The sequence below is a fragment of the Amblyomma americanum genome, chromosome 8 (assembly GCF_052857255.1).
Source record: "Amblyomma americanum isolate KBUSLIRL-KWMA chromosome 8, ASM5285725v1, whole genome shotgun sequence".
Taxonomy (NCBI): Eukaryota; Metazoa; Arthropoda; class Arachnida; order Ixodida; family Ixodidae; genus Amblyomma; species Amblyomma americanum.
The window spans coordinates 48,499,080-48,520,572 of NC_135504.1; the positions used below are offsets into that span (position 1 = coordinate 48,499,080).

At 42.1% G+C, this 21,493-nt stretch overlaps 1 protein-coding gene across 4 annotated transcripts in view; it reads right to left on the minus strand.

Moving 5' to 3' along the window:
- Positions 1–371: 371 nt before the first annotated feature.
- LOC144101572 (putative sodium-dependent multivitamin transporter) overlaps positions 372–21,493 on the minus strand; it is a 62,477-nt gene continuing 41,355 nt past the window's right edge. For all 4 annotated transcript variants that reach the window (XM_077634720.1, XM_077634722.1, XM_077634723.1 and 1 more), the window contains exons 4-17: positions 21,045–21,110; positions 19,915–19,966; positions 18,553–18,620; positions 17,826–17,983; positions 15,999–16,139; positions 15,785–15,914; positions 15,049–15,137; positions 12,456–12,565; positions 12,043–12,110; positions 11,874–11,960; positions 9,280–9,455; positions 5,541–5,641; positions 4,246–4,340; positions 372–2,814 (exon numbers count right to left, since the gene is read on the minus strand). In XM_077634720.1, coding sequence (XP_077490846.1) covers positions 2,659–2,814; positions 4,246–4,340; positions 5,541–5,641; positions 9,280–9,455; positions 11,874–11,960; positions 12,043–12,110; positions 12,456–12,565; positions 15,049–15,137; positions 15,785–15,914; positions 15,999–16,139; positions 17,826–17,983; positions 18,553–18,620; positions 19,915–19,966; positions 21,045–21,110 — 1,497 coding nt within the window. In that variant the 3' untranslated portion in view covers positions 372–2,658. The remainder of the gene's footprint in view (positions 2,815–4,245; positions 4,341–5,540; positions 5,642–9,279; positions 9,456–11,873; positions 11,961–12,042; positions 12,111–12,455; positions 12,566–15,048; positions 15,138–15,784; positions 15,915–15,998; positions 16,140–17,825; positions 17,984–18,552; positions 18,621–19,914; positions 19,967–21,044; positions 21,111–21,493) is intronic.

The window sequence follows — 21,493 nt, forward strand, 5'->3', positions numbered from 1 at the left end:
TGTTGTGAGATTCCTTATAGCTGGACACAATCGACACCACATAACTTTCTACTGCTAAAGCTAAATCATTCGTTTGATATTTTGTTTTATTTATTTTCACATTTGTCGCTTTTATATATTCTGCTCTTTCAATCTTTTTGTGATGAAATCTGCCATCTCTAAAATTTCATGTTGAGCTAAGAATGGGAGAAAAGCATGAGTAATTCGCAAAAGGGAAACTCCTCATGTAATATATGATAGAACACTGACGGAACAAATGGCATTCAACCTGGACATACTTCTGCTCGAAGGGAGATTTTCGATCATTTAACATCCAGTGCAAACCAGGTATCAAAAAATAAAACCAGGAAAGAATTGGTGAGCCATGCCAATAAACATTGTAGCAGCGGCGGTGGTTCCCTTTAATAACGAAAAACTCAATGCCATGAACGTCACACAGAGAAAACAAAATCGACAAACGTGATGCATATCTGTTTCAAGCCTGCAATAAAAACAGAGATCAATGCTGTTCAACAGTGACAACCATTCACAGAATTTTTAAAACTCCAATGAACTTCAAAAAAATGTAGTAGTGCATACAGAAACACAAGCAGGTAAAAAACATCATGTCGAACAGGCCGCAACATTGTAACGGAACCACTTTGCTGTCATCGTGTATTCCAAACACCTTTCAACATGTAGTCTGCATATGCTGAGCCAATAAGAAGACCTGCCTGTAAACCATGTGTGAAGCACAATGTTCAAAATGAGGTTGCCACTCAGGCGTGTGCATGGTTGCAGTGTTAACAGATGTCTTGAGCACATTCATATACAGAATTTACTGACCACGCATTTTTTGCACCACCTTGTTATATAAGTCTTTGAGTCTACCGGCTCCACAGCCCCTGTTGACTCCAGTCATGACCGATCTCAAGCGCTATACGAAACATGCAAACCAAACGAAAGGCGCCAACTATGGAGCAAAGGATATGAAGATACGTATTTCCCTTCTCGGCATGTTAAGAGAACGAGAACCAGAACAAGATGTCCTAATAATATCCAACTGAAAGCTAAAGCATTAGCACAGTGGCTAAACAATACGAACAAGAACTTTGGGGTGTAACAATGATTAAAGCAGAAGCGGCAGAAGAAAACAACGTAAAACAAGGGACGCAAACACAGCACAGTTAATATCACACTGAGCAATGAGTAGAAATCCACAATGTCAAAACATGCATGAAGAAATTAAACTGACAACTGTTCTGAGACCGAGGTGCAGAAATGGGGCATAACAGTAGGAGAAATGCAATATGCATGAAACAAAACTTCAAGAGCAAAAAAAAAAATTGAAAAGATTGCTAACTGCTCAGGTTACCGAGAAGAATAGTTTTGGAACAACAGAAGAGCCGCTTAGTCTATACCATAGCGCCTTGGCGTTGCGAATCGTAGTTACTGCAGTTAGCATATTTAATGTACAACGACGCTAGAACTCTCCAAAATCGAAATGTTGGACTAAAGGGTAATTTTTTTTTTAAATCAAAAGATGAGGACCTATCTTTCAGCTAGGTACACATGTGTGTGCACGTGCACATATTCTGACCTATACGCACAAAATTGACAGGAAGATTGGGGTGAAAGATGTGAGAAATGATTTAAGCCAGTAGTTGATGCAACACTTTTAAACAAAACTTCAGCTTACAATTGACAGCTACCTAGTTTGCACTTGAGCAAGATGACTCAATATGCTCCAGAAGGAAATACGCCCTGCCAGTGTGTTTGGAACATCAAATATTTCGGATGATTTACCTCCGCTTCTGTACCACGCAGCGAAAGCATTTCTTTGTGGTAATCATAGAGTGGAATTAATACTGACATCTATTGTTCCCGTACTGCGGATGAAATGAGCAACGGTGTGGTGGTCCAAGAGGAGCGAGAAAACCGGCTGTTCGCAGTAACATGAGCTACATAGGGGAAGTGCAGACCACCAACACTACACCGCACAGATGCTTAGCAGAAGACCTAAACAAACTAAAAGATTACGGCTTTCTCCAGACGCATTATGAAATATACAATACAACACACTCATGACCACTCGCTTGAAAATTTCTGTTAATGATTGTAAATATTCATAAAGAAAGAGCAGTACTAGAGAGAAAAGCATGCCCAGCGTATGTACGAGATATTTCATAGCTGAGAGACAAAAACAAAGTAATGCAGTAGAAGTATAGACCCCAATACTTGAAAAGTAGTCGGCCTCGCAGTGATCAAAAGCTCGTGTAATTTCGTGACCAGATTTGCGCACGGTAAACTGTTATCTTCTCTTAAGGGAGGGTTGATTTGGTTACGCCATGTTATTGTTCCAGAGAAGAAAAAGTGGAATTAGCCTCGAGTAAAACACGAACAAGACCGGTGCAATGCGAAAATAAAAACCAGAACAGTTCTGAGAGGCTGAGCAGTGGTTCTGTTGCATTTCACTTCAAATGTTCGAAGAGAAGACAGATGTTTGGAAGTGGTAATGGACGCTGCTGTAATTCTATTCCTGCAGCCAAAAACGTCTATTGTGGTGTTTGCATTTCACCTACATTGTTCGCGCTCCTTTTCACGCTAATCATTCAGACGCAGTATTGTTCATGAAGAGGCAGTACCAAAAAACAATGTCTAGAAGCTTAGCATTTCAAATTACGTCACGCATTCAGCTCTTTCGTGAGCAGACACATCGCTACTGCTTCTTCGCTTGTACTTCGATGTCAGTTCTCTGTCCTCATTAGTGCGTTCATCGGTGTCATGATGGCCCGACGAAGCCTTCGTGTCGTTCAGTGCTTTTGCTTCTTCGAGCTGTAAAGAAAACGGAGAAACCCAAGTGTTTCAAACTAAGCTCAAATTTACAAACGATTACAACCTAAAAACTTTATTTTGGTGCCACGATGTATAAATGTCTGCTTATTTCCTGAGTGTGAATATGAGCTAAGCAAGGAGTTTTAAATGTCGTTTCAGGCAGGGACCAAATATTTTTTGTTCTTCAGAGCGCAGAGCTCGCATTTCCATGTGCTTTTTTAAACGCCCAAAATCCTAGTACGGTCAGAACAGGACAATTAGCACACATCCACATATCGTGTTTAGTCTAACTGGAATCATGATGTCGCTATCGCCTCAGAGTAGGAAGGCTCCAGTGATCTTTAGTGACGATCTTCTGGTATAGTATCATAGAAACAAGGTCTATTTATTTCAATCTTGCTTTCATGCAACTTTAGCCTTTAAAAATGGTAATTTATAGTTAATAGTAATTCGAACCATGTGTTTGTTTACTTTTTCGAGCACTAATGGCCCGAGAGCATTACACAGGAGAAGTAATAATAAAGAGAGGGGGGAGAGAGACGTTACTACTGGAGGCTACCAACGGGGAATGAGACAAAACAAGCAGAAGGAAATCTGAAATTCTAAAGTATAGAACATGCATCAAAGGCGAATGTCCAATCAATTTGTGGTTGGGGATTACTCTAAACAACAGATTATAATAATTCACATTTAAGATTATTGCTTTATTAGGCATTATTTCGATAACTGGCCATAACAATGAGATTTCAGTAACCTTAAAATAAATATATTCAGGCAACATTTCGTAGGTTACAGCATAGGGAAAGACAATGAATTACAACTATAAATGAATGAAAAAATGTCGTAAAACAATAAAAATGCCACAACAGGAATTTTTTTTTAAGTTGACTATTGGCACGACTGCACGCGGCTTCAGAAACTAGAGACATGTATGTAACTGACGTCCTTTGGCCAAGCTTGTTTTGTGTGCCGCGACTCAATATGCTTTCAGCACAACGTTAAATTGCTGCTATTAGCTCGTTAATTGTAACGTTTTCATGCATAATAAGTAAGAACGCATTCAACAGAAGACAGGAAAAAAACTATATATATATATATATACTTTTGTGTCTTCTGTTGAATGCGTTCTTACTTATTATGTATGAAAACATTAAAATTAACGCACTATTCGCATTCTTTCTCATCTTTATTATGAGTTGATTTATTTCCAAAAGCTCATAAAGATGGCGAATAAATATGCGGTACAATTCTGGGAGGGAATAATAAAGTATGTCTAGGAAGAAGCTTTCAAGAATCTCAAGTTTCTTACGTAATTTGTCTGCGTAAACACCTCGCAGGCATTTGTTTTCTGGCTTTGACTTCTACCGTGCTTCAGTTTTTAATGCAATAACTGAAAAACAACCACAAATCTTTCAGCGCCGAAGCACTTACCTCACAATTTTCAGCGATGAAGGCGAACCGCTTCCAAAAGTTCAAAAATACAGGGCTCGTAAAACGTACATTATTTTTGGCATTCTTCACGCCCCCTTGAGAAATAAAAAAACACCAAGAGCATGGAATCAAACCAATTGGTTTGTTTCTGACAAACAGAGCGCGACAAAATTGACCGAAATAATGTTTCTTAGTGCAGATAAGTCCTTTGGTATTGAGGCACATAGTCTTCTTGAATACTTCATTGACACTACAGCAAGCGAACAACTTTTGCCGATCAATGCAGTGCCACTTCTGCTCCTCTGTTCGCGCTCGCAATATATTTAAAAGGGAGGCATTGATTTTCAAGTTTTTATATTAAGGGAACAATACTCAAAGCCCCAGCAAGTGCCAAGACAGCAATTTCAGTCACAAGAACGAAGCCTCTCCGGCAGCCTTATCATTATACCTCTATTTGAGTTGGTAGATATAAAAACTCGCGTGAAGCCTACCAGGCGAGCGCTCTTTAAAGAAGCCCAGGAGGTGTAAATGTATCCGGATCTGTACAATACGGCGTCCCCGACAGCTCATGTTTTGCCTTAGGTCAATAAAATTACACATTCTGTGATGTGTACATGACATCACAATAAATTACACGCATTGCTTAATGCACAACTATCCGACCAGCATTTCGCGAAGCTGTGATCATGGCCAAAGAAATTCACGAACATAACTGCCTAATAGTCCACGACTATTATTGCTCAAGTATACGCGTTTGTTCCGAAATATGCTTGACTGGTAGTGTGTCTTAGAGGAGAGTGTTCAATGGTTTGGGGATTTACAAATCTTCGGTAAAACCTAATCAATTCTGCCATTGAACATGTCATGTTTAAGAGGCACATAACCACAAATTTCGTAGACAGTTCACTCGTGAATATAGTACTGTTTTAGTACACAGGCAGATGATGATTGAAGACTTTACCGACAGCTCGCTCATTCGAAAATATTTCCAATCACTCACACATCGTGGAGAACTCCTTGCTTTTTTGTGTTTAGTTTAAACTGCGTCATCATTCTGAAGTGGTTACATTTGCGGATGTGTTTAGAGTAAATTAAATCAACAGCACGATTTCTGGGGGTGCTAAATACCTATCAAGCAGCTGGGCGCAGCTGCACCAACGAATGAGGAAAGGTATAAAGAAACACCACCGCACGCGTGACACCATTACGTACTCATGGCGCAACGACGCGATGACAGCTGGCTTTTTAAACATAACATTAGTACACTTCAAGTTGGGAACGCTTCATATGCTCACCAGTAATGAAGCTGAGCATAGTAGCAAGCAAAATTGTCAACAGGGCACCCAAGAATGAACTCCAAAAGAAGGAGAGCTGGTACAATGGAAACACATCAGACCTGTAAAAGAAATGTGGCGAAAGATAACATGCGATGGCATCAGTGGAAATACGCCACATTTTCTTAAGTCACCGTCTGTACTAATAAGCCATGTAGTCACGTCTATAGACACCACTAGAACTTGAAATCATGATGAACTCAAGAAAACAGTTATTACACTCGTGAGTTTCGCACTGTGGCGGTGCCATATGAACCGTCCTTGAAGACACAGGGGAAACCTGGTGACAGGGAATGGTTCAAACACGTCTTACAGTAGAAGAAATGAGAAAACTTGGTTCAATCTAAAAAAAGGTTGTCATGGAGTTTGAAAATAAACTAAGGCACACAAGCAATGCTGTAATGGTGGCCAGTTGCCAGGGTACTTAATCTGCTGGCCCTCACCGGTGCGTGAATACTTTCTCTGCTACCGAGTTCAGAAGTGTAATCTGTAATCGTAACAGTAAGTGCAAATGTAAGTGTAAGATTAAAGTCTAGGTGTAAAAGCGTACCAACACAGACCTGCAGGTCCCTCTGTATAGGCGATTATGTAGGGCGTTCATCAGCTAAAATGGGGACAGCCTTTCCTCCATTATCGCGACAATTCTGATATCTCACTACCTCTTTGAGATGCTGCCAGAAGGAAGCGATTGCAGACGGACACGTGGTATGAAAACCGCACAAATTTGTACGGACATCACCAAATTTTCCAGCGAGCGCTCATACAAACACATGTACAATCGTGAACAAAAGATGCCGGGGTGTTCGCTGTCTCAAAAAAATAAGCTTATTGTTGGTTTTCATCGCAACCCAGTCATGCATAGAATTTTTTACTAATGGACAAAGCATGCATGGCTCCTGATACATTTGCACATTTCACGCGACTTCATAACGTGACTGCGCTGAAATAATCTGTATTTCTTTTCCCGCACACTCAGCTCGTGTAAAATTTTATTGCGAAAGAACTGTCCAATGGCTGTACAATGCGTTCTTATTCTATTTTTATAGAGTCAATGTTAGCCGGTTCAGTAGGCACACGTGACGAGGAAACGTGGAACTGCAATAGGAGCACTCCATGGTTGACGGAGCAGCTAACCTATCAGACACCTGTTGTACGGGAGCGCCCTTTGAATCCATGCACCAATATCGATTTCCCCCTGTGTACGGTGAAAGGGTCCCCTGTATGCAGCTGGAAGCCAATCTGCCTTTCTCAGTACATGTGGCACCCTTTTGTGACATCGCAGTACTTCCTCTCCTACTAGAAAACCGATTCGAAAAATACATGCACGTGAAAGCCAGAGGTGCGACGTGTTTCAGCGAGCCGGCAGCCAGGAGTGGCAGGCGTGTCACTACAGCTGACCGTTGCACCTGTGGCCAGCACGAAGTACGCATGCGCGCTACAAGCTGGCAGCTCGTTTTCCACCAGCGGTGGACGGAGGATGGCAGAGCAGGAGAGCCGCTCATTTTCAGACCGGCCATGTGAAACGGGCGGTTTTATGGCATGGCAACATACAGTAAAGCCATCTGTCCCATGTCGTGCAGTGTTCGAGATAATGGCCTTTCTTCACGTTTACGCTCCCACAGGCCAAATTTAACAGTGTGAATACGTCACCTTCCTGAAATTTGAGGGCGCTCATGAATGAAATAGTGAATAGTTCAAAAACATGCCTCACCCCTGTAATTTTAATCATTATCTCACTGCGAATAACTAAGATGCTCCAATACACGCGAAATGAACCGAATGATCCAATTATTGATCCAATGATCCAATTATTCGCAGGTTCAACTCTAAATAGCATAAAGCACTGTGCTGTACTTATGGAGAGAAGGTACTTGCACCCCTCTGTTGTCTAACACCATCATCCTAGGAAAACATAATGACAGCCTAACGCGGGAAATTTTGGAGGCTTTTCACATCCGCTTGTAACCTGATAGCTGCATTAGTGATCCTTATGTCACACTAACTGATAAAGAGATGATGTTTTTATCCGGCCATGATGTGTAGTCTTGCGCTCGTGCTGATTGTCACCTTTGTGGGCATGATTAGCAGCTTTGTGTCGTTTTTCTTTTGGTTTTCCTTCCTGTTTGTGTTTGGCATTCTTATTATTTAAGATGCTTTGACGTGAATTAAAAATCTAGCTGCGAGTCAGCGCTTGTGGTGTCCTTTTGTCATTGTGTCCCATTGTTTTATTGCGCTGTTCAAATATGAATGTATGACTTATAGCAGTGCCAGTGAAATTCACCATGCCAGATTAAATAAGCTCAGTTTAAAGGAGAAAACATCATGGTCTTGGTTTGTCGTACTCCTCGTATGGTGTGTCGTAGAACCCTGTGAGCTCCGGGTCGCAGCTTTCCGGTGTTACTTGATGATAATGATAACGCATTTCTGATAGCCAGAGTGCCCAAAGAGAGCAAATATTTGTTGCTTCCGTTCTGTTGCTTGTTCTTTATGGATTCTAAACTTTAAAATTTTCTTTGGTGCTGAGTCGTACGAGAGAACGCCAGAGTGACCATATTTGTTTAACAGATCAAAAATCAATTTCGTACCATGTCTTGGTTCTTACCAGCATGCAGCAATGATATGAGGACTCTGGACAAACCATACACCACACTGTAATAATTTGTGGAGTAACTGCCCTGGTAAAGCAGCCCCTCCATATGAACTGTCCTCAGCAAACATTTCTCAGTAGCACACAGCACATGATGGTGAACACTTGGGTGCCTCTATTCTACTGCTAGACACCGAATACATTCCTTCCCTGAAGAAAAATATCTGCACCAGAGTCTACATTAATGCCAGATCCCTTTGCGTACTAGGACAGTGCACGTTAAAGAACCTCAGGTGGTTGAAATTTCCGGATCCCTTCACAACGGCGTCCCTCATAGCCTGAGTTGCTTTGGGACATGAAAACCCCATAAACCATTTGACTAAACAGGTTCTCGACGAACTTCTGTCGGGCACTTCGGCAAGGTCAAACAGGGCTCGCTGGTATAGCTATGCCCCTAATTATACGTTAGAGCACATTATTAGTACTGCTTCTGAAGTACGGTGCACGAAAGGTGACAGCGTATTTGCTTATCTGCAATAAGTTAGCAAAGATATAGCCATCTGATCAGTCACCAGAATATGGGGTGTCAAGTGACGAACGTCCTAGCGACCACATGAGGTTATCCTCATCTGCTTAAGATACCGAGAAATTTGCTTCCATGGTGCCCGATACTCAGCCTGTGCGAAAAAAAAATTGCCGTACTGGGGAACTGGCAGAATTCATATTATCGAAGATGAATGTGCGCAGTAACACGTGTACTTTTACAGTATCCCATTAATGTAATTTCGTGATCGGAAAAAGATATCAAGGTGCGCTGCATAGATTTCGAGCAGTTGAACATAAAGATTCTGAAAACAGGAGCTCAGTTTCAGTAACCCCACCTACTAAAAAGGCAGACAAATCAGGAATACTAAGCAGTTGTGCAGCAGAAGGAAACCACTCTCATGGTAAAAGTTACATAGCCAGACAGGCTAGACCTGACAGCTTTTTCACTTCTGTTCGTATGATGACTTTTTATAAAAATTTCCTTCCGATTGTAACGTATGCTTCTGAAAGAAGCTAACCCTTGAATTTACGCAAAAGAACTAATGCCCGTGTAACACAAAAAAATACCCCTCTTGGAGTAGTCCTTGCGTCAAGCTCGAAACTTCAGCAGTGCTGTTTCCAGGCGCAGGACAGCGGTCTAGTGTTCCAGGAAACACAGGCGGCTTTGCCACACTAGACAGGCTCCTACCCACAGCATGCCACAGCTGAAACCCACAAACCAGCAAGCTTCCCCAAGCCGCACCCTGCAATGCAAGAGAAACACATCATAATCCAGTGAAGACAGTGACCAATTCTACATAAACAGAGCTCCCAGGGAACTATGAACATAGACAGTGACCAATTCTACATAAACAGAACTCCCAGGGATCTATGAACGTAAACTAGAGAGTGACCAATTCTACATAAACAGATCTCCCAGGGAACTATGAGCGTAAAGTAGAGAGTGACCAATTCTACATAAACAAAACTCCCAGGGAACTATGAGTGTAAAGTAGAGAGTGACCAATTCTACATAAACAAAACTCCCAGGGAACAATGAGCGTAAAGTAGAGAGTGACCAATTCTACATAAACAGAGCTCCCTGGGAACTATGAGCGTAAAGTAGAGAGTGACCAACTCTACATAAACAGAACTCCCAGGGATCTATGGATGTAAAGTTTTTTGGTTTTATGGGAGTTTAACCCCCCAAAGCGACCCAGGCTATAAGGGACGCTGTAGTGAAGGCCTCCGGAAATTTCGACCACCTGGGGTTCTTTAACGTGCACTGACATCGCACAGTACACGGGCCTCTAAAATTTCGCCTCCATCGAAATTCGACCGCCGCGGCCGGGATCGAACCCGTGTCTTTCGGGCCAGCAGCCGAGCGCCATAACCACTCAGCCACCGCGGCGGCTCTATGGACGTAAAGTAGAAAGTGACCATTTCTACATAAACAGAGCTCCCAGGGATCTATGAATGCAAACTAAAGAGCGACCAATTCTACATAAACAGAGCTCCCAGGGAACTATGAACGTAAAGTAGAGAGTGACCAATTCTACATAAACAGAACTCCCAGGGATCTATGAACGTAAAGCAGAGAGTGACCAATTCTACATAAACAGAACTCCCAGGGATCCATGAACATAAACTAGAGAGTGACCAATTCTACATAAACAGAACTCCCAGGGATCTATGAACGTAAACCAGAGTGACCAATTCTACATAAACAGAGCTCAGAGGGAACTATGAACATAAAGTAGAGAGTGACCAATTCTACATGAACAGAACTCCCAGGGATCTATGAGCATAAACTAGAGAGGGACCAATTCTACATAAACGGAACTCCCAGGGATCTATGAACATAAAGTAGAGAATGATTATTTCTAGATAAACAGGGCTTTAACCCATTAAACGCTATCATGTACTATTCTTAGGGCGGAGCCTTGCTCCTAATTTTTGGGGGTAGTTTGGAATTTCTTGGATTTCGGCAGGTGGCCACCATGGCTACCTGCCACGGTGGGCAATTTGCTTATAAACCGGAGGTCAGGTTGCCACTTTGCGCGGTAGGTAGGTTTTCAGTTATATAGGAGAAATAAATCTACAAATATCACAACTAGAAGTCTGAATTCAAGAAGCTCCTTTGGAATGATGATCGTGGAGAACGACTTGAAAACATCCTGACAATTTGTGGCCCTCAGGCGAACTTATGATAGTGGTTTTTCGGGTAGAACTTTTTCTAAATATAAGGATCACTCCGTGACCAGAAAAACGTGGGTTCAATCCGGGCGCGGCGGTCACATTTCGGTGGAGATATATTACAATAGGTCCGTGTACTGCGCAAAGTCCCTGCACGTTAAAGGACCCTGGGGGATCTCTACTAACCCGAAAACTCCACTACGATGCCTCTTAAAGCCTGAGTAAACTTTGGAGCATATAAAGCATTATTTTACGGTTCAAACTAGCGGTCACTTGAGTGATCTGAATTTTTTTAAAGCGGTAAATGTGCTGCTTAAATTATGAAAATCTCGAGTGTACTCTTGGTGCTTTCTTTAGCCCTCAGAGCGACAACAGTTCTATTTGGACCAGCAGGCCTCGTTAATGCATGCTCCCACAACCAACCTTCATTCAAGCTGCCGCAGTGGCTCAGTAGTTATGGGGCTCGGCTGCTCACCCGAAAGACGTGAGTGCGATCCCGGCAGCGGAGGTCTAATTTTGATGGAGGCGAAATTCTAGAGGTCTGTGTACTGTGCGACGTCAGTGCACGTTAGTGAACCCCAGGTGGTCAAAATTTCCGGAGCCCTTCACTACGGTGTCCCTCACAGCCGGAGTGGCTCTCTTACGTTAAACCCCATAAACAAAACAAAACCAATTAAACCACCTTCATTCGACTCAAATTATAGGCAGTGCTTCATTTTCGAAACCGCCTACTGCCTGGATGCATGCGCTATGCACGCCTGGGTAGCATTCTCAAAGCCAGCCTGTCAACCCTTCAGTTTTCAATTGCAGCACATGATGCTGTGTAGTCTCGTCAAATTCCCCCACACCTTATTGCTCTCAGAAAAAGCGTTTCATGGCGTTCCACACACCACAAAAATCTCTACATTTTGGAGATGCACAGATTCTTGTTTCATTGAAGCAGCACTTATGTCAGCTGTGTCACTATACAAACAATAAGAACTTACCCTTGCATTGATCCACGGACAAGAGACGGCGAGGATTACTAGAGCGAAGAAAGGGCCAGAGGCTGAGGCGTAGAAGTTCAAAAACAGCTGCGTGCAGAATGAAACTCGATTACGAATATGGTAGGACGTACTAGGAGGAACGAACAAATATGAAAAACTGGAAACCTACCCGAGTAGCTGTACCTAGAGTTGGAACCGCGATTGCAAACAGGGTCATAATTGCCCCACTCCCAAACGCTGAAATGGAAGTTGTTTGTCATCACAAACAGGTCTCATTCGTGTTTATTTATTCAAGCTCTAGGCGTCTAACATTTTTAAACTTTGAGGTGAGTATAGACAAAAGCAACCCAAAAACCTTGCTGCCACAACAAAACTCACTTTTCCTTGATTCAAAATGAGGCATCATTTTCAAAGTACTGTAGTTAATTTGTTTTTGCGTCAAGAGCAAAGTGGAAAACTGAAATTTCTTCCTTGTGGCTCTGGCCTGCCACACATCATATTGTTCATTTTCTATTACTATATTCAGAAGTAGAAACAACACCTGAAAAAGACTGATGAATGGCTTTCAGTCTTTGAACGTACCTAACAGGCGCATTATAATCAATGCTTTCTTCTCTGAGATGCTGAAGTGTGGTGCCACAATGTCGATGTAGAATGTTGCGGCATGAGAGTTCACCACAGATGAAACCGTACTGCAAACACAAAGAAGACAGTATTGCAGTTGGTTGACGGAAGTCTTTGAGAATCATTTTTAAGAGTTTATCGAAACCACATAGTTTTTGCTATCGTCTGAAATATGTAGATAGTGATATTTCTCTGAAATGTGACAGCATCCGTGTAACTTAACGGCTGCAATTTCGTGCGGGAAAAATAGTATGGAAATCTTAATTACGCGAATCACATTCGTGCTTGGGTGGGATCGTAGTATCGTCCACATTTGTGTGTTTTTACCACATGTCTGGTTCTTCTCTGCTGCTGGCCATGGTTTTTAAGAGATCATGCACCAACTAGCTCAACAATCTTTCTTGGTATGGCGTTGCGCACACGACGAGACGAATACAGGAAAGAGTAGGACGACAGAAAGAGCGCTCTTTGCGCTCTTTCTGTCGTCCTACTCTTTCCTGTGTTCGTCTTGTCGTGTGCGCAATGCCATACCAAGAAAGCTATGCACCAACTCGCCCAGCAATAAGTTCTTCTACAATAGCTCAACAATTCACCTCATTAAAGCTTGGGTTGAGATACAAAAAGAAAATAAAACTGTTGTGACCTTCAAAAAAAATTTATATCAATTGCATGAATCGTCTTTCAAAATGAATTCAGCACTGTCAACTTTTGTGCCTGTCGACGTCGAAATTGGGGAGCAAGACCTCAAAATGCATTAGGCAGGGGCACACTGAAGAAAGGACAGCGTGAGGAGCATTAATGAAAAGGACAAAAGTATACATAAACCTCCAATCTAATTAAGGTGGAGAGCGCTTATTTTTTCACGCGTGTTTTTGTTTTCTTACACCTTTCTCCTTTTCAATAGGTCTTCTTGGCTATGGAGAAGTTCTTAGTATGGTAGGAGGTAGTTGGCAGTTAAGCATATCAAGGCTTACGCAGTGCGGTATAAACAGTGGGCCCCTCATACTTCGTTTGACTTGTTCTCTTCGGCTCCTTATGTGTCAATGAACTGTTTTCACAATACAAAAAAGGAACAAAAATGTAAAATTGCTTTTATATAATTGTCGTTTCTAATCTGTCGACCTCCTTAGCCTAATGCGGTGACTGAGAGTTATTGCTCGCATCACTGCATTGCTGAGTTCAGGTACATCTTGAGGCGCACTTCGCAGTAGTCTCTAAATATGTGATCGTAATGAGTGCTATATTCAGCACATACACATAGTCGACACACTGACAAGTATAAACACGATACGGCGGCTGTCAAAAAATCATTCCATCTCAAGCAGGGCAAGGTGACCCGATAGCTTTTGTTTTCGCATCATCAGAAACCATTCGCCGACTATTGCATGACTACTTTCTGTAATGTCCGGAATGCGAAACAAGGCAAAGGAGCTCAATACGATGACTTGAAGAGAAATAATACAGGTTGTGTGAACGATGCCCAGCCGCAGTGTTTGAAAATAAGGTTTTGGAAGTTTAAGGATGGCAGTTGGCGTGGAGTAGGGACATTGACGGCACTCATCACAAAGCAGATCGAATTGTACTGCGTAGTAAGCTGGTTGGAATAGCTTTTACTAGGACTCCACTGCTAGTCGCATGTTTGGAATTTCATGTTTGTCTCTGGCTGTAAGTAATAGCCACATCAATTTCACCAATTCAAAAACGCGATTGTACTCAGCAGTGTGGTGCAAAGGCTATAGGGCAAACCGATACATGAAATAGGAATGACCTTGCAGTGAAGCCAAGGCAGAGGAAGTCACCAGCTCTCGTCACTCGCTCAGTGCAGGCAGCTCATGCCCTGCACACCGGTGCTCGCTCTATGCAGCGGGTGTTAAAGAGAAATTCGCTTTAGACGTACTTCTCTTAGCGATGCCTGTGCCGAATTTAGATGCTTGCAGTCACGACGAAAAGGGCCCATTTCCATGTGAAAGTTCACTGCATACTGCAGCAATGCCACCTGGCTCGAGCATCCGCCTCCCATGCCGCAGATGTGGGGTTCGATCCCAATGCTGCTGGGTACCCTCCGGTGACAAGATGTGCACAAGCTTTCTTTTGGCTTTGTGTTCGGTGTGTATAGAGTTAAATACTCGGAAAATGAGTCTCTGAGTCTGCATTGAGCACGCGAAAATACTTGTCCCATGGCGCCAGGTGTCAGGTGCTCTTGCACTAAAAATAAACCATCATCATGATCAAATAAATTCGCCGCTACGAAAAGCACAATCACGTTTTCAAAATTCTAAATGTTCCAGTGCTGTTACTAACGCCAAGTTCTCTCTTTAGACAACCTGGAGATCCGTAATAGTTAAAACCATCATAATTTAGTTAAGCGCATGACTTTCTAACACAACTAAAAAGCTTTCCGACTGTCGGTGGGACTTGCAATCTTTCCAAAACATGCGCGCTTGGTTGTCCTGGGCATACATCTATTACTATTTGGCTTCGTAAAATATCATTTGTCATTCCATAAGCAAAATACGTTGCACGAAAATGCATGTCTGTTTTACGAACTCACCTTGTAGTAGCACCTAGGAGCCCAGCAAGAAACAAACCTCGTAGCGTCATCACATCAGAAAGGCTTTCCTTTAAGTAGTAAGGGACGACCTAAAACGAAAGCACATTAATATATTTATTTTGCTATTCATTTAACAAATCAGCAGGAAAAAATTTAAAATCGCTTTAGTGTACAGGTAGCCTGACAATAATTTTAAGTGTCCAACGGCGTGCTTCAAAGCTTCCATAGACCACTCTTTGAAGTGCAATCACGATAGCTTCCCATGAATAACACATCAAATAGTTTTACTGCCTATTTTGCTGTAATCGTATTCTGCAGTAAACGTCTACTCGTATCGATATTGAAAAATATTTTAAAAATTGTGGTTTTTAGTACTATGCAAATAAATACCTCGATAAAGGGCACCCATACTAAAATTAATTGGAAACATCCAGTCGTGCATCCGGCCAGTAGAACAAAATACAGACAAAGCCAGACTCGTATACATGGAGAATTCTATATGCATAAAGTATGGTAAAACAGATCCACCGGAATACCAGATCCTTACATAGGAGCATTACGACAAAAATACAGGTTGATAACGCTTTCTTATGTGAGCGATGCACTGTTTCCTTGCTGAAAGCTAAGTGCCAATTGCTGGCAATTTATCTTTATTCCTTGGTGTACCTTCAGTCCCAATAACCATGGGAGGACTGTCTGCTCATGCAGAAAATGGTAAACAACTACCATATCTCACCTGATCGTAGCTTTTGATTGCACCCGACAAAATTGGGTCACAGTCTCTGTACCAGTAAATGATAGTTCCACCCGCAACTCCAACCAGGAAAAAAAAGAAAACAACGAATGCAGCACTGACGACGGCTATCCTAAAACAAGAATGTACACATACATCACATATAAAATTACGTGAGCGAGCAGAAACGAAAACGGCAAACAAAAATTAGGCACACCTTTTTGCATCTCGCAGACTCCTGGCTGCCATGAATCGCTGCACCACCATTTGGTCAAATCCAACACGAACAAAAATGTATGGGAGGCCTCCAATGAGACAACTCCAGATGTTCTCATCAAGTGTGATGTCCAGTTTTGCTCTGTGTAAGAACAAAGCATCGCATGCTTTTGCTTATTTTGTAAAATTCCCAAAGCAAGGCACAAGGGCACTGATTTAGAAGAACCAATATGCAGGAGCACGATATAAAGTAGTTAAGAATGCACGCATGCAAAGTTAAAAATCCAGACATTACACAATGTATGTCAGTCACATTACAATCAAATGATAAAAAAGAACACAAAAATTAAAACCCGCAGTCCATTGTGGGAATGAGCTTTGCCAGAATTTATCGAAGACAAGTAAGAAAGCACTTTCAGATGTTTCATGTTCGTGTATATACGTAAAAAATCTGATTTTGTCAAAAGTACCAAAACCTATCCTCAAAACGATGATGTGTGCGAAGTGAGATCTATGATCCAGTTAACTGAAAACAACGGAAAATTTTCATCACATTACCAAGGCAGAACTCTTACTTTTTTTCTAGTTGAAGGAGCTAGGAAGTTACGAAGAAAAACTATTCTAGTGCCACAGTATCTTTACTGCACATGGGAGTAAACCGCTATGCGTTTAGGATCTGAACTCTTGCCTGAAGTGGTCCTGCAGTTTATAGCTGAGATCATAAATATCGGCAAATTACACTGATTCCAGATGGCCATTGCTTATGTCTACGGAGGGGCATAAATTTTACTGCAGCGTTACGTTGCGAGATCATTCTTGAAGGCTATGTGGTGGACAGTTTTGCAAGGCTGCTATCGCTGGATGACAGGTTGTATAACTCCTGATGGTTACACAACTAGCTAGCCGGGCAACATGTTTTGCTGAGCTGCATTTCTACTATAGAGGGCTGGCGCCTGTCCATTGTCTCCTCGTCTCTGTTGCGTGCGTGATTTTTTGTGCCAGCGTGTTTTCCAAGTTTCAAGATGCTAAACCAATTAGCCGGAAACATGTTTTGCTGATCTTTACTTCCAGCACAGCGTGCTGGCGCCTGTCCGTTGTCTCCTCGTCTCTATCGCGTGTGCGAATTGCTTTGAGCCAGCATGTTTTCCAAGTGTTAAGATGTTAAACCAACTAGCCAGCCAACATGTTTTGCTGAGCTGCATTTCTAGTACAGCTGGCTGGCACCTGTCCGTTTTCTTCTCGACTCTATTGTTTGTGTGAATTACTTTGCGCCATGGTGTTTTCTAAGTTTGACAATGCTAAACCAACTAGTCTGGCAACATGTTTTGCTGAGCTGTATTTCTTGCACAGCGGGCTGGCGCCTGTCCGTTGTCTCCTGGTCTCTATTGTGCACGGGAATTGTTTTGCGCCAGGGTATTTTGAAAGTGTCAAAATGCTAAATGGACAAGCCCGGCAACATGCTTAGCTAAAAAAGCTCTATTTTGCACTCAGATCAATATGGGCAAAAACTGTCAACAGAAGTGGAATTTCTGCTTCATATCAATTATTTCATTGAATCCTGGCTGCAAAGCTTTAATATAATTATCAGTATATTGTAAAGGGGAACCCAGAAAGCCATCAGAATCCTAAAAAAATGTTCCGAAGCATTCTGTTGTTACATAATATGCTTCGGTGCCAGTATCGCAGGCAACCAGCTCGATCACTCAGGGGAATCTGCCGCGCATACGTTCTACAATTAAAAAATTATAAAAAATAAGTTTTACATTTCCTGAATGCAACCACAAGTGCTGATGTCTGATTTCGCTCATCTGGCCTTTATTTTACTTACCTGAACATGTACTCAGAAACGTTTAAATCAGTCATGGGTCGGAGCGGCGGTGTGGCACTGCTAGAATCGTTTATCACTTTTGCTATGATTGTCACTGGTGCCACAAGCATAACCAGAGCCTGCACGCAGTCGGCCCATACGACGCCGCGGAGTCCCCCCTGAGAAGAAAGAAAAATACATTGGAAAAGAGGGACACATTTAAATGCGAAAAAAGCAGTGACGACTTCTGGTGAAAACTCCCTCAACTTTAACGCAGAAAGAAAACTACACCACCATGTAATAAAAAGCCGAGGGCAAACATTTCAATACGCTGCAAATATGCTGTCATTTGCATCAGCAAATTTGGATAAATATTTCCATACTACTGCTAAAGCATTATGGCGGCCTTTTTTCTGATATTTGACTTCGCACGCCGCACTTCCTAAGTGGCCTGTTCCTTTCAACAGTTTTTTTTGCCAACCTATTCTTCTGCACGTCCCTAATGCATTCTAAAACATCGCAGCACATTTCAACATAAACGTTTCTCCCAAACCCTGCAGTTTTGCTTAGTGGAGTCGGAAACAATACCTGCATGCATAAGCCTGCCAAATGGCACACTAAGATATCAACGATGTCCTCGACGACAAAAACAACACTCTAATAGCACGTTCTATGACAACAGTCTAGATAAGGTACGCCGCAACTGCTTTCTTTAGGGAAGCACAAAAAATTCAAGCATATGTTTTACCAGAGCTGTGTATATTGTGCCAGCGAGACCGATGACAATGTTTGAGTACAGCAGCGGCACCGAGAGCACTGAAAAAAATGGGAAGAATCGTTGAATGGAATCAGTAAAATCTAACAGCAATGAGAAATCATGAAAGATTTCAGCTATACTTATCCGAACAGCCGTGACACCTAGAGACCCAATATACATAATTCTCTTAATCCCGACCATCTTTTTCATGCAGACATGAGCTCTAGCAAAGGTTGCCAGATGCACTCCATTCGTTTTTTTTTTTTCTGCGAAGATAAGGAAAAATTGAGAGCAAGTCATTTGCAATATGAAACCATTGTAGTCCTACGCTGGCGCCATTTAATTGGTCCAATGTGTGAACAGGTAAAAGTATCGTATAAAAGTTAATGCAAGGAACCCGGTGCTCATTCAGTCGCCCGTTTAGTCAGGTTTACTGCACTGTTCTCGAAGGGTTATGCTCTTTATTCCCTTCAAAGGCAGCTGATGAGCGTGAAGACATATAAAACGATAGTAATAGTTCCATTAGGGTTCTGGTTATAGCTCGTACAACATTCAAATGTTACTCCTAATTGAATGCGAAATCCCGGTTTCTTCTTAATTGAATGTAAAATCCCGGTTTTAAAGAAGCGAGGATAGGAAGAGTGGAAGCATGCCGATTAAAGATTGTGGTGGCCGTGGGAGCTGCGACGGAATACGCAATTGCCGGCACTGGTGTTCGACCCATCGGTCTATTTAAGCAAGCAAGATTATTGCAAATAAATAAGCACTACAACTTATATTCTTTTAGAGAGACCGCCTTTCAAGCAGGTGTACACTGCCGGTGCCGCAATGCTGCGACACCGAGATGCTGCGGCCCCTTTTTAAGCCATTCGCGACAGGAGCTTTGGGTGTCACATTACCTGGAACTGAGAAGTGCGACTGCTCTTTGTGAATACAGGACGAAAGTAATGAAATTAGAGTACACCTTATTGCAGCCTTAGATGGAAGCGATGCATGGACAAGTTTTGCATAGAAGAACCGTAATTAATTGTCCATTATTCTTTTCATACCCAGTCTTCAAGACACCCGCATGAACGCTGCACCACTCTGTAGTGTCGGCAAAGGTTAATACGCGAGAGCACGGCACATAACTTCAACCAATGCATCTTCCTACTTTTATCTCGCACTGGAGCTTCCGTTTCTCGTATGACTGCCTCAGCCCTGCGGTTGTGAAACAGCAAATGCAAATCGTGATTGGAGCTCACTGTGCTTCGAACTCATAGGAACAAGCTTCACTACTGAGCACAAAATGTTCAAGCTGATTATGCAGTTTATCTAGACGAGAAGAATGTGTGGGAAACAGGCAATACCTACTTGTAGACAATCCAATCGCAGCGCTGTAAATTCCCACGGCGCCGAGTGTTTGCTGAAAATGTGAGCCTTAATATGAGTGTGCTGACTTAGGTGGAGTCAGTGTTTAGCGACAAGAATGAAAAAAATTAATTCCGTGAAATTACCGTCCTCAAAATAGAACACGCAAAAGTTTTGCCTCTACCACGTTATTAAGGTGACAGCCATTACAACAGGCCCTTTCGGCAAAAATATAAGTTAGAGTTTAATGCTTCGGAAAACTACTATGAACCACTGAAATACTTGCTCCCAAGATGCCTTGAACACTGAAAATGTTCTTGCGAATGTTCCTGCGACACTGGTGACAATAAAAAATGGTGGTTTCACACGAGTCGCCACAAAGGACACATATGTACTGTCTATATCAAAAGTTTCGAGCCCAGGGAATTTTTCTTCCGCGTAAAGCTAAGTGCCTCATTATGCACAGCCAGCGTTCAAGATCTCTTGAAGGTACGAGAAACTCTTGTTGTCAGCCCTCCGAATATTAGGACTTAGGTGGTTACTAAAAGAGCCCCGCTACGTGGCTAAAATTAGCTAGCACCATGGGCCCTGAACTTCTGATGCAGGCTGTACATTCTTTAAGTACTGAAGCTCCTGTTACCTTTAATGAAATGTTAATGCTTACTGACCTCCAGCCATTGCTTTTCTGAAGTAAGGTGAGGGCATAAGATTTATTCGAGTGCCCTTCTGGAGCCGTAATAATGCAAGTAAAGGTTTAACTGCTCCTATCATGAACACAAATTAAGCGATAATTACAGTTTAATCCGTAAAAAAATGGTCAACAAGTTTATGTCATTCGTGCCTTTTTCTGTGGAGGGTTTAGTGCACTTATCCGTAGCATATCTCCACACCATAAAAGCAAGCGCCTGTTTACATAATCGCAACCGAATGAAATTATAAAACTAATCTGTTTTAATGCAACCGGCACCACTCACTGCAAGAGTATTAGATCACTAAATATATGGCATATTATTTTCTTCATAACCCTCACAAGGACTCATGTGAGAACAATAATTCTGATGAAAACATTTTGTGCCAGACGTTACAGAGTTGTGTTGCATATGACAACATTAATAAAAATCACATATGCTTACGCTCAGGACAAAGTAGACGACGCTCGCTGTGATGCCGACCTTGTTATCAAACCGCATGCGCAGGTACTAGAGGTGGTCCAAAAAAATACCAGACAATATATAAAATAACACACCATGGTTAAATTACTCCATACCATTGCACCACTCATTACAGCCCACATGTTGAACACACATCTAAGATATTGTTATTCCTTTAGAACTAAAATGACACTGGCAGCTCTAATAAGTCTGGTAGGAAAACGTGATTAATGGAACATAAAATGCTGCCTTTTTTGATTATGACTTATGAAAGGTATGTACTACGTTCCTCAAGCTCAAGTTCCTGGCCCTCTAATTGGCAGCGTTTAGGAGCAGCATTTAATTTGCTGCATTTAAACCGCAGAACTTAAGACGCCGTTTCTCAGTCTCAAGGTAAAAGAACTATCAAGCATCACTACACAACCATAAGG